The 13663-nt window shown below is 35.4% G+C and overlaps 1 protein-coding gene and 1 pseudogene across 1 annotated transcript; both read left to right on the forward strand.

Moving 5' to 3' along the window:
* Positions 1-794: 794 nt before the first annotated feature.
* LOC112030073 (UPF0481 protein At3g47200-like) lies at positions 795-2983 on the forward strand. The gene has a single exon (XM_065762056.1). The coding sequence runs from the start codon at positions 1177-1179 to the stop codon at positions 2770-2772; it is 1596 nt and encodes a 531-aa protein (XP_065618128.1). The 5' UTR covers positions 795-1176; the 3' UTR covers positions 2773-2983.
* A 2811-nt stretch (positions 2984-5794) lies between these two features.
* On the forward strand, positions 5795-10701 carry LOC112030028 (UPF0481 protein At3g47200-like; annotated as a pseudogene).
* The last annotated feature ends 2962 nt before the right edge of the window (positions 10702-13663 follow it).

Below are 13663 nucleotides of genomic sequence, written 5' to 3' on the forward strand. Positions count from 1 at the left end.
GGAAAATGATTGAAGACACTTTGGTTGATATGGCATTCTAGTATATTGTATAGATAATGGACCCTTAAGAATGCTATTAGTAGCACACCCCAAACACACCTGAAACAAAGTTTAACATTTTTTTTAGGTGGGTCAACATCAACAATGCCTTTGACAAGTTGTAATAATTACGTTCACGTCTGGGAAACTAACGTTTATATAATAATTTTTTCTTTTATATAAACATAGATCGCGTTTATTTTATTTTCTTTAGAATAAAATATACATAGATCAAGTTGCAAACCATAAGTTTCACAACAAAGATATATTAACAAAAATATAGAAAAAAAAAAAAAATTGAAGAGAAGAGAGAAAAAAGACTTAAAAACTTGAACGTAAAGAAGTCGTCACATTGCTTGTCCAAATAAAATGAATGGGCTTTCATCCAATAGTAAACAATGAGTTATTAATGTTAAGCACGAAGTTTAGTTGTGTTTAATTCGGATTATATTCCATTTTTAGCCCATTGTGAATCTTTTATATAAGAAAGATATACCGTTATTTCATGTTATAGTATTATGTCTTGTTTTGATATATAGAGAAAAACTACTACTCACATCTTTTATTTTTCCCTATAAATGGTAAAATCACTTCAATTTTGTGGATATAAGCAAATTACTAAACCACGTAAATATTGTCTTGCATGATTGTTTTCTTTGGGGCATATTTTTCTAATATTTTTTGCATTTCACAGATTTAGAAATTTCGTGTATATTTCATACAACTAATATTTTATCTTAAGCCTAATCTTCAATTTGAGACTTTCATAATATAATTTGGAACATTACCTTTTGAAATCCGGATCTGATCTTGTATATACTAAGAACAAGCCTTAAAAGTATACACAACTAAAAGTTCTCTAGCAATTGCTATTTGCTATTCCAAACCAAAGCGGTCCGCCATGGCACCATCCATGTGGGCAGCGCATTCCATTCAAGTGAATTCAAGTATCAAATAAATATATTGCTAAATCCTTTTGTTCACTTCATGATGTTGGGCTCCATTTTCTTTACTTCGGAGTCAAGATTCCTATGGAAAAATAAAGCATATCTATCGTGCTTTTGTTACTTGCGAGGCATCTTTTTTAGGCCTATCCAAACCAAACACTGAGAATAGCATTCATTCTTCACCCAAAAAATGGTTGCTGTGTTCAACAAGGAGCTCTTGAGCTGGTACCTTATCACCCTGAAGCTCAGAGAAGCTGTAGAATCTGGGGTAGCAACAACATCTACTACCACACCAGCTATAGAATTTCCAGAACAAACTCAGCATCTGCTGCAGAAACAGCAGCAGCAACAATCAGAATCACTTCAAATTGTCATAAGAAATGATGGTGAAAAGTGTGAAGAGGTAGAAAATCCACCAGATTCTGAATGGGTGATCTCCATCAAAGAAAAACTTGAGCAAGCTAGTCAAGATGATGCAGCAAGTTCATGGGCAAAGCTGTGCATCTACAGAGTCCCCCATTACCTACGAGAAGGCGATGACAAAGCTTATGTCCCCCAGATTGTCTCTGTAGGACCTTATCATCATGGCAAGAGACGCTTACGCCAAATGGATCGCCATAAATGGCGTGCCCTTCAACATGTTCTCAAGCGTACTAATCATAACATAAATCTCTATCTTGATGCTGTGAAGGAACTTGAGGAAAGAGCTCGTGCCTGTTACGAGGGGCCATCAATTACTAGTCTTGGCAGCAATGAATTTGTTGAAATGATGGTGATTGATGGTACTTTTGTGATTGAGCTCTTTCGAGGTGCTGCTGAAGGATTCAAGCAACTGGGTTATCCTCGAAACGACCCCATTTTTGCAATGCGTGGATCAATGCATTCAATTCAGCGAGACATGATAATGCTGGAGAATCAGCTTCCACTCTTTATACTTGATCGCCTTCTTGGACTACAGTTAGGTAATTCAGACCAGAAAGGAATTGTAGCCAAGTTAGCACGCCAATTCTTTGACCCGTTAATGCCAACAGATGAGCCATTAACAAAGAGTTATAGGAGCAAATTGGAGTCATCACTTGGCTATGCGACCACCTTTGACCCTTTATCAGATCAAGGTGGCCTTCATTGCCTTGATGTTTTCCGAAGAAGTCTCTTGCAAACAGGGCCTCAACTGGAACCTAGGATTTGGATCAAGAGATGGTCACATAATCGCGTTGCAGATAAACGAAGGCAACAGTTAATACATTGTGTTACAGAACTCAAAGAAGCTGGAATCAAGTTCAAGAAAAGGAAGACAGATCGCTTCTGGGACATAAAATTCAAGAATGGAATTCTCTATATTCCAAGGCTCTTGATCCATGATGGTACCAAGTCACTCTTTCTAAACCTTATTGCCTTTGAACAGTGTCATCTTGATTGTGGCAATGGCATTACCTCATATGTGGTGTTCATGGACAACTTGATCAACTCTGATCAGGATGTGGGTCACCTTCATTACCATGGAATAATTGAGCATTGGCTTGGCAGTGATGCTGAAGTTGCTGACCTCTTCAACCGCCTATGTCAAGAGGTGGTTTTCGACATCAACGACAGTTACCTTTCCCACTTGACCGAGGATGTGAACCGGTACTATGACCATAAGTGGAATGCTTGGTGTGCGAGTTTAAGGCATAACTATTTCAGCAATCCCTGGGCAATTATCTCATTAGTTGCTGCTGTTTTCTTGTTGCTGCTTACTTTTACACAGACCTTCTATGGAGCATATGGCTATTACAGGCCAAGCTAGATCCATTATATCCAAGCTAGCAAGGTCTCTCTATCTCTCTTTGGTTCAGTTTCGGTTAAGAGTACGTATGATACCCTGATATTGCCCTTTTTTCCCCCTTTTTCTAGGGGACAAATGGTCGAATATGTTTGTCTCAGTTTATACAGATATTTGCTGAAATCAAAGATTTAAAAATTGGATTGCAAATAAATTTCAACTAAGTTCCCAGCTATGTTTTACTTGTCTCTGGCAATTTAGAGGGATGATCATGATTTATGAATCCCCAATAGCTAATTCATCAAGCGTTGAGATAATCCCTGCTAGGTTTATAAATTCTTTCGCCCATGATCATATTTTTATCTAATTTTCTGTTAGTCACTCAAATTCTAAAGAAAACGATAGCAATTTCCAATGCAAATAATCACACTATGTTTTGACGATTGCTCACATGTACACCATGGGTTATACAACAAAATCATACTTTTCGGACGTGTCCACGTGAAGCTTCCTGTGTCTTATTAATAGAATACTGAATATTATATGAGCAAGCTAATTAAAATCTAGCTTAAACAGTTTATGTTTCTCTAAACCTACGATGTAATCAAAAGCAAAACTAAAGTGTGCAGTTGGATAAAAGGCTGGCCTGCAATTGATACACATCAGTGCAAAAACAAATTTCGTGTTACACTCTTAAAAGATGAACCTACTAAATAAAGAAATGTGGGGTTTGAGAACCTTCCATCGTTTGGTACCAAAGAGCTTTAAAAAAGAAGGTGAGACAAGCTGCAGCGAATTATTTGGCACAATAATTGTACGAAGAAATCACACTTTACTAAAGAAGAGTAGCAAATTATTACGGAACAGAGCCCGCTACTCCGAGCAATTCTCTTCTACGATTTTGTGTGTCAAATCCAACAATTGATTGGCAACTAGCGGACTAAATTAATCAATCGGTCATAGTTGATAGTCGTATATGCCCTCTTTTTCTTGGCCTAAACTACCGTAGGAAGAGGAAGAGCGGGCGGGTACTGTGATTTACTTGAATATGATCATTGTTGAACATAGTATTAATATTGTCGCAATTGCATCTCAAAAATTGATGACAATGTAACTCAATGTCATTTGCTTTGCAAATTGCAATGTAAGTCTGAATTCCACCAGGGACTTGAAATGAAATGGATCTGTTACTGTCTAATGAAAAGTAAACTACTTTTGACTATTGAGAAATCATTCCTTAGTCCTTACGCTATTAATATCAAGTACATTATAGTTGTATACATTGTGTACTAGCATTGCTCTTTAAATAAAGTAATATGCTTTGATTTTTTTATTTTTTTGGATACACAATGTCGACGCTTTAGCCCTTTATATTATGTTTGCATTAGTCGTGGGCTCACACGCAATGCGTGAGAATGCATAATTATTTTTAATTTGGTATATACTATAATATATTTTCTAAAATCTTCTAAAGATAATATATGAGGATTAGTTCTCTTGGGAAGAAATAGATTTATTTAGCCAAAGGCATATTCTAATCCTCAACCATTTTCTCTTTCTTGATTGCATATAAGCATCAACCATTTTATATTCTTTTTATATCTCTCTCAACAGATGCAATACCTTCCTCAAGTATTTTTCATCTCTCTATCTCTACAAATGCATGTTTATATTTGCTTTTTTTTAAAATCTTAATTACACATTTTTTTGTGGGTGCATATTTTAAGTGTGTTTTGTTAATATTAATTTTTTTAAGATGAATTGTATTCTTCTAACTTGTGTTGTGTCATAGGAGAATATGTATTCCTAGATTTTTCTTCTGTACAATTGAACTTTCTAAGTTTCAAATTTAAAGGATTTTGTTTTAGAAAAATTTAAATGATATTTGGTTGCCCAATTTAAATACTATATTGGTGATTTGAAATCAAAAAATGGTTAGTCTCACTAAAAGTTTGTTAACCTGGATATTTTTTAAAACTTAACTTAAGATTGTGATCCAAAAAACATTGTGCAAACAAAAAATTGCACAACAACTCTAGGGTGTTTTCTGGTTCTCTGTCTCTCTCTCAACTGAATGGGAAAGAGGAGCAAAGTGAGTAATGTCAAAATTATGGAAAAGAAGATGGGAAGAAGTCCAAAAAAGGATTGGAGGAAGAGTAACTAGAAAAGTAAGAGGGGAAGAGCTAAAAAATTGAGGAGATAATAAGTTAAAGGAAAGCAGTTATAAGGTGTGGAATAATATGAAAGGAAGGAAAATTAATTAATTAATTATTTATTTATTTATTTATTTATTTTTATGTAAACAATAACAAGGAGGAAAATGATTGAAAACACTTTGGTTGATATGGCATTATATAATATATTAATGTATAGATAATGGACTTTTTTTTTTTTTTTTTTTTTTTGGAGAGGGGGGTGGGGATTTTTCCTTTTCCTTTTATATATGCTTAGATCACGTTTATTTTTTTTTTTTATTATTATTTTTTTTCTATAGAATATACATAGATCAAGTTGCTAACCTTATTCTTCTGAAAAAAATAGTTGCTAACCATAAGCTTCACAACAAAACAAAGATGCATTAACAAAAAAAGAAAAAAAGAGTTATAAATTTGAACGTAAATTCAAGAGCCATATAGCTTAATTGGTACATTCTTTTATACAAAATGCCAGCATATTGTAACTATCTAAAATAAAATATAAAAAAACTTTAGCATAAGGAAGTCACATTGCTTGGCCAAATTAAATGAATGGGCTTCCATCCAAGAGTAAACAATAACTAATATCTTATCTTAAACCTAATCTTCAATTTAAGACTTCAGGCTATATTTTGGAACGTTATCTTCGGAAATCCGGATCTGATTTTGTATACTGCTCAAAATCTGAGAACAGAAGAACAAGCCTTAAAACTACAGAACATAACACACACCTAAAAGTTACCTATCATCCATGTGGGCAGCACATTCCATTCAAGTGAACGAAAGTATCAAATAATTATTATATAGCTAACTCCTTTTTTTTCCCATCATTAATGTTGGGCTCCCTCTTCTTTACTTCGGAGTCAAAATTCCCATGGGAATAATAAAACATTTCTATGGTTTACCAAAAATAAAAACAAAACATTTCTATCGTGCTTTTGTTCTATTTTTTTTTTCCAGATAAATTCGTGCTTTTGTTACATGCGATGCATCTTTCAGGCCTATCCAAACCAAATACTGAATAGCATTCATTCTTCACCCAAAAATGGTTGCCGTGTTCACCAAGGAGCTCTTGAGCTGGTACCTAATCATTGTCAAGCTCGGAGAAGCAGTAGAATCTGGAGTAGCAACAACTTCTACTACCTCACCAACTATAGAATTTCCAGAACAAACTCAGCATTCGCTGCAGAAACAACAGCAGGAACCATCAGAATCACTTCAAATTGTCATAAGAAATTATGGTGAAAATTGTGAAGAGGTAGACAATCCACCAGATTCTGAATGGGCGATCTCCATCAAAGAAAAACTTGAGCAAGCTAGTCAAGACGATGCAGCAAGTTCATGGGCAAAGCTGTGCATCTACAGAGTCCCCCATTACCCACGAGAAGGCGATGACAAAGCTTATGCCCCCCAGATTGTCTCTGTAGGACCTTACCATCATGGCAAGAGACGCTTACGCCAAATGGATTGCCATAAGTGGCGTGCCCTTCAACATGTTCTCAAGCTTACTAATCATGACATAAATCTCTATCTTGATGCTGTGAAGGAACTTGAAGAAAGAGCTCGTGCCTGTTACGAAGGGCCATAAATTACTAGTCTTGGCAGCAATGAATTTGTTGAAATGATGGTGCTTGATGATCACTTTGTGATTGAGCTCTTCCGAGGTGCTGCTAAAGGATTCAAGCTATTAGAGATATATTAACCTATTAGCATAAGTTTAAGCCTAATTCTACTTTATGTGCAAGCCAAGTCTCCTACTTGTACTAGAAGTTTATAAGTCTAGAGTTTAGTCTACTATATATACACATTATAATTCATTGCAGTACAGGATTTGTACTACACTATAATATATTATTGATGTAGTCCTTTAGGGTTTCCTCCGTGGATGTAAACCATTAGACTGAACCACATAACCCTCATGTATTATTGTGTTCTATACTTTATGCTTTTACTTCCGCATCCATACTAGTTGTGCGCACCTAAGGAGGGTTTGATGGGCCAACCCTCACTTGGGCTCACAATCTACTTGTAATATGGGTTTTGGATTTCTTACTTTAAGTAATTCCTTATATAGAGACTCAGTAAAACTGTCTTGCCCTTTGAATTAACTTACTCCCTCTCTTTCTATTATCACTTCACTAGCTTGACACACTCTTGCTCTTGCTTTCTACCCTTAGTTTCTTTGTGAACCTTTCAACAACCTCTTTCTTCCTTAGTTCCTCGTATTTATAGCATAAAATTAGTGGAAGAATCATGATTACTCTTATGGCTAGTGGGAGAGGAGGTTCAATGTTGTTATTGCTAAGTGGGTGTTTAGTTGGGAGTTGGGTGTGGTATGAGTGGCATTGGAACTAGTTCCTACCTTAGGGGGTGATGTTCGGTAGCGGTACTTCTCATGATGACATTGGGCACCCAAGATATGGTCTTTCCGAGCAGTCACACTAGTCGGGGCGAGACTTGCCGGGCAACTTCCTGGCCATGAACCAATGGGTATATATTGCAATGACCTGCCTAACGGTCTTTGGGCCGAACACGATGGCATCATTGTGGCCTTTGAGTTTTGGAAGGGTACTAAGGCTCATCCGGGCTAAGGCCGCGAGCCCAACAGAACTCATGTGCGCACACAAGGTCCTAAGGTCCAAGGCCTAATGCTTAACAAGGTTAAAGTCTTGTAATTATAGCACCAATACATTGGACTTTACCAACACAGGAGCCTTAGGGGGAGTCGTGCCCCGTACATTAGTATATTCAACATGATGTATCAATGCTAATATTTAACATGGTATCAGAGCCACCTTCTTGTGGCGACGATTTTTTTGTCCTTGCGGTATATTTAAGAGCAATCTTTGTCTTCCTTGGTTTTTTTTTTCGCTGCATTCATCTTCTTTGGCTTCCTATTGCTGCCGTCAAAACTCTCCGGTATAGTCATACTACCATTAGAAACCGTATCAACACTGCAAGACCATTGCCTTCCTCAAACTACCGTAACAGAGCCAAATTTCATTCAAGAGATCTTCTCAACCTTACCAAATCTCAAGATTTCATCAAGTTTCCATCTTGAGTTTGAGAGGAGGTGTTAAAGATATATTAGTCTATTAGCATAAGCACAAGCACAAGCCTAAGCCTAATTCTACTTTGTGTGTAGGCCAAGTCTCCTACTTGTATTAGAAGTCTATTAGTATAGGGTTTAGTTTACTATATATAAACATATTATGATTTGTTGTAACACATGATTTGTAATACACTATAATATATTATTGATGTATCCCTTTAGGGTTTCCTCTGTGGATATAGGCCGTTAGGCTGAACCATGTAACTCTCGTATATTATTGTGTTCTATACTTTATGCTTTAACTTCCACATCCATACTAGCATATTTAACATGGTGTATCAATGCTAATATTTAACACAAGCAATTGGGTTACTCTCGAAATGACCCTATCTTTGCAATGTGTGGATCAATGTACTCCATTCAGCGAGACATGATAATGCTAGAGAATCAACTTCCACTCTTTATACTTGATCGCCTTCTGGGACTTTAGTTAGGTAATCCAAGCCAAAAAGGACTTGTAGCCAAGTTAGTACTCCAATTCTTCGACCTATTAATGCCAACAAATGAGCCATTAACAAAGAGTTATAGGAGCAAACTGGAGTCATAACTTAGATATGCGACCACCTTTAACCCTTTATCAGATCATGGTGGCCTTCATTGCGTTGATGTTTTCCGACGAAGTCTCTTGTGAAGACGGCCTCAACAGGAACCTAGGATTTGGATCAAGAGATGGTCACATAATCGTGTTGCAGATAAACGAAGGCAACAATTAATACATTGTGTTACAGAACTCAAAGAGGTCGGAATCAAGTTCAAGAAAAGGAAGACAGATCGCTTTTGGGACATAAAATTCAAGAATGGAATTCTCTATATTCCAAGGCCTTTAATCCATGATGGTGATTGAAATATGAGTGTACATAGCGGAAAAAATTAACGGATCTACTTCATTCACAATTGATAACATGTGTCATGTAAGTTTCAGAATTAGAGAACAAGAGAGTGTACCTTAAAGAGGTGAAATTCAAAATTGAAGATGAAAAGCACTTGAGAAGACTTTCAATTTTCACTCCAATTCCACTTGATGCCCAATAAGTGTGGTCTCTCAATTAGTTATATGTGTGTATGTTCTAGAAAGAATCGAAGAGTGTCCAACACTCTTATACATACCAATTTATGTTCTTTCAAAATTCTGTATGTTTCGCTTCTAATAACTGATTATTTAATTGGGCTAGCCTTTTGAGCCTTCCCAATTGGGTTTTAGTAAAATGGCTTGGAGTGAGACCAAAAGGAAACAAATAAAACACTAGCTCCAATAGGCCTTGGACTTTTCTGTCAACTCTTGACAAGTCCAAAATTACCATTAAATTATATTTAATACCACTATAAAATATAATTGCACTCTAGGCCTTATTAATAAATTATATCCCAAGACTTTATTGTACATGCAACCCTTTCATAAAATATTCATAGTAATACAAAATCATGAATGTAGACTGTCACTTTGTAAATTACTACATCTTAATTTTTGAGTATCCGGTTTAATCCTTTAAGTTATTAATCATATATTTATGAAATTCAATTTCATAAATATATACTTTAGTAACTATTTACTAAAGTAGTTAGGCCTAACATTCTGAATAACAAACCTATTAAACTTATTTCAAGGGAATATTTTGTATCTCTGTTAAGAGACTATGAATTCCATCTTGAGAATATATGTTCCATCAATACTAAATGTAGCTGCCCAACATACTGAGTTTTGACCGTTATTTTAGATCTCATTCTTGATATATCAAAACAACCTGCATTTCATGATGAGGTTCACTATTCTCTCAGGATCAAGAGTTCATGTGAATAAAAGTTGTGAGATTTATTATTCATTTGACAGTTGTTAGGAGAATAATAAATCTCATAGCGGTCCAATTCAATATGATTTAACTCTTAAAACATATCAACATATCAAATAGAAGTCTCCACTTTCATAATCAAGACAAATCATCTTAGTTGATATGTTATAGTCTTCGCAGATGAAATGCCCAATTTCATCACCGATTACGAAATAAAATTCTGAGTTTACAAAGAACTTGTGATTTATATATTCTGTGATTTTTCACATAAATCACATACAATGCATCTCATGGATTATATGATAATGTCCGAATATTCATGTTACCATTATTTTAGACAACAATAAAACAAATTTATTAATCACAACATTAAGTCATGCATAATGTCATACATAGCATCTTACAATAAGATTTTAGGGAACTAATTCAAACAGATGGTACCAAGTCACTTTTTCTAAACCTTATTGCCTTTGAATAGTGTCATCTTGATTGTGGCAATGTCATTACCTCATATGTGGTGTTCATGGACAACTTGATCAACTCTCATTAGGATGTGGGTCACCTTCATTACCATGGAATAATTGAACACTGGCTTGGCAATGATGTTGAAGTCGTTGACCTCTTCAACTGTCTATGTCAAGAGGTGGTTTTCGACATCAACGACAGTTATCTTTCCCACTTTTCCGAGGATGTGAACCGGTACTATGACCATAAGTGGAATGCTTGGTGTGCTAGTTTAAGGCATAACTATTTCTGCAATCCTTGGGCTATTATCTCATTAGTTGTTGTTGTTTTCTTGCTGCTGATTACTTTTACATAGACCTTCTATGGAGTATATGGCTATTACAAGCCAAGCTGAATCCAATATATCCAAGCTCTCTCTCTTTCTTTGGTTAAGTTTCAATTACAGAGTCTGTATGAAACCCATATATTTTGCTTTTATTTGGATGTGGACTAAGCCTCCAATATTTTCACAACATTTTCACAACAAATCATAGGTAGTAAGTTGTTATTGGTTCTAATTTGAACCTACCACTAAAATTACTTTTTTTGCCCACCAATAACAACCCATAATAACTTGTCACTTAAAATTTGTAGTAAAAGTATTGTAGATGTAATTTTTCCCTTTCATTTGAGGGACAAATGATTGAAAATAATTGTCTCAGTTTATACATATATTTGCCAAAATCAAAGATTTAAAAAGTGGATTGCAAATAAATTTAGACTAACACTCCATTTTTTTTTTAAAAAGTAAAATATTATCTCATTTTCAAGTATTTGTTTACATGTAAAATATAGTAAAACTTGTAAAATATTTTCCGTTGACTATAGAATTCTTTATTAAAAGTTGTAAAATTTCTTACCTTTAAAATTTTAGATTTTTTTTTTTTTCAAAATCTTAAAGTGGCTTTCCCTCCCCCCATTTGGTGGCCAAGTCACCAGTCCGATGGTCAGAGACACCGCTTCGATGATTGGTATTGGTAGTTTGATGGCTAGAGACACCACTATGGTGACTGGTATGGGTGGTCCGATGACTCCACTTCGACAACCAATGTTGGTAGTTTGGTGGCCAAAGACTTCGCTCTAATTCCCGGTGTTAGCAGTCTAGTTGCTAAAGACTCTTTATGACAATTGGTGTCGGTGGTCCGGTGGCCAAAAACACCACATCAGTGATCATTGTTAGAGGTTTTGTAATCGAAGACGTCGTTTTGACTATCGATGTCGACGGTCTGGTCACTAGAGACATCACTCCAACGGAGGTCGTCAGCAATTTGATTGCTGGAACCACCATTTTCCTTTAAAATAATCCCAAAAAGAAAAATCAAAACAAAAATAAATATTTGTGTAAATCTTCTCTCTCTCTCTCTCTCTCACATATCGTTGTTCACCACCGATATGAGTTTGATTTGGTTTGGAGAGAGAGACAGGCTCAAATAGGTGGTGATGTAGGTGGAGATCGATGATTGTGGGTTTGATCTAGGCTCAAATCGATGGGGCGTGGCCATGTTTCTTCAACCACGGGTTTCGGCCATGGGTCTGTGGGGAAGAAAGATTTTCAAATGCTTATGGTGTGCTTGTCGAACAAGGAAAAACAGAAACTGTTCGAAATCCACATTCTCAAGGAGTTTCAAGGTGTTATAAAAGAGAACAATTTTTGACTAGCAATAAACACGCTAGAGAGTACACCAATTTCACGTGTGCTTGTACAGCGAGATTCATGATTTTGCATTTGAGTTGAATTTTTTGGGTTTTTATTATTATTATTATTATTTTTTTTTTTTGTGTTTGTCTCTTAAGAAAATTTCTAGGTTTATAGGTTTGTTGGAGATTAGTTTGTTTACTATGTTTGATTTGCTGGAGAATTCGGTGTTGATTGTGTTAGGGTTTGTTGAGTTCGATCATGAGTGGGTTGGCTGATTGGATATATTGGGAAAAAAACATGTTCTTATGTTATTCCCAAAAAAAAAAAAAAGCAATAAAAATAATGATTTAATCATTTAATTTAATTAGATTTAAGGTTTTTTTTTAAAAAAAAAATTTTGACATGGTTTTTTAATTTATTAAAATGCTGATATGACATTTTCTAAATGTCAAATAATTTTTTTTTTTTTATTAGCTGCATTGGTATCTAACTTACTAACAGTGTACTCCGTTTGTCATGTTTGCAATTTTCGTTAGTGAAATGACAACAAAAACCAAAATGGTAACGATTTTTTATTTTTAAGGACTCAAATAAGTGCAACTAAAAAGTATGGACTAAAATGAGAATCAACCCTAAATGAAGGAACCAAAAATGTTTTTTTTTTTTTTTTTAAATGATAGCAATTTCCAATGCAAATCACAATATTTTTTGACAAGTGCTCACTGTACACCGTGAGTTGTACAACAAAATCATGCTTTTCGAGCAAGTCCACGTGAAGCTCCCGTGTGTTTGTAATTGAATACTGCATGAGCAAGCTGAAAGCTGGCTTTAAAGTGTATGTTTCTCTAAACCTATGATGTAATCAAAAGCGAAACTAAAATATGCAGATTGATAAAGGCTGGCCTGAAGATTGATAAAGGCTGGCATGAATGCATCTTTACTTTTCTGCGTTAACTCATATGCTAACACCCCGAAATAGATTAACTGCTATTGATACACATCAGTGCAAATACAAATTTCATGATACAAGCTGCATATGTGGGGTTTGAGATTGTCAGATTGAGAACCTTCCATCGTTTGGGACCAACGAGCTTAAAAAGAGAGCGAGACAAGCTGCAGCAAATTATTTGACACAATAATTGTAAGAAGAAATCACACTTTGCTAAAGAAGAGTAGCAAATCATTACAGAACACAAGCAGACACCCACCACTCCAAGCAATGCTCTTCTACGTTTTTCTGTGTCAAATCCAACAATTGATTGGCGACTAGCTGACTAAGTGAGCACCATGCTCTGTTCAGATAAACCAACTTCAACAAATCCTTTTCTGTGATAATCTTATATCCCTAGTGGCTAGTTCGGTTAAGTGGCATTTGAAAAAGATTGAGCATGCCATAGCCCATGACCAACTGGCTAATCCAGCTCAACAATTTCCATGAAAAAAAAAAAAAAGTCTTTGGTGAATGATGACGAATTAGTTCAGGTACAATAAGAATGAATTAATAATGATAATGGAATGACTTGGGGGACAAACATGAAAGTTGAAAATTACAAAAGCAATGCAAAAAATTGCAATGAGGCCAATTAGGCACAAATACAGCCTAATTGTCATCAACAATAAGGCAAAGAAGATGCCCTTCAGCATAACCCTCACAACAGAAAAGAAAACAAACAAGATC

This window comes from Quercus suber, unplaced genomic scaffold (genome assembly GCF_002906115.3).
Source record: "Quercus suber isolate HL8 unplaced genomic scaffold, Cork oak 2.0 scaffold_440, whole genome shotgun sequence".
In the NCBI taxonomy this organism is placed as follows: Eukaryota; Viridiplantae; Streptophyta; class Magnoliopsida; order Fagales; family Fagaceae; genus Quercus; species Quercus suber.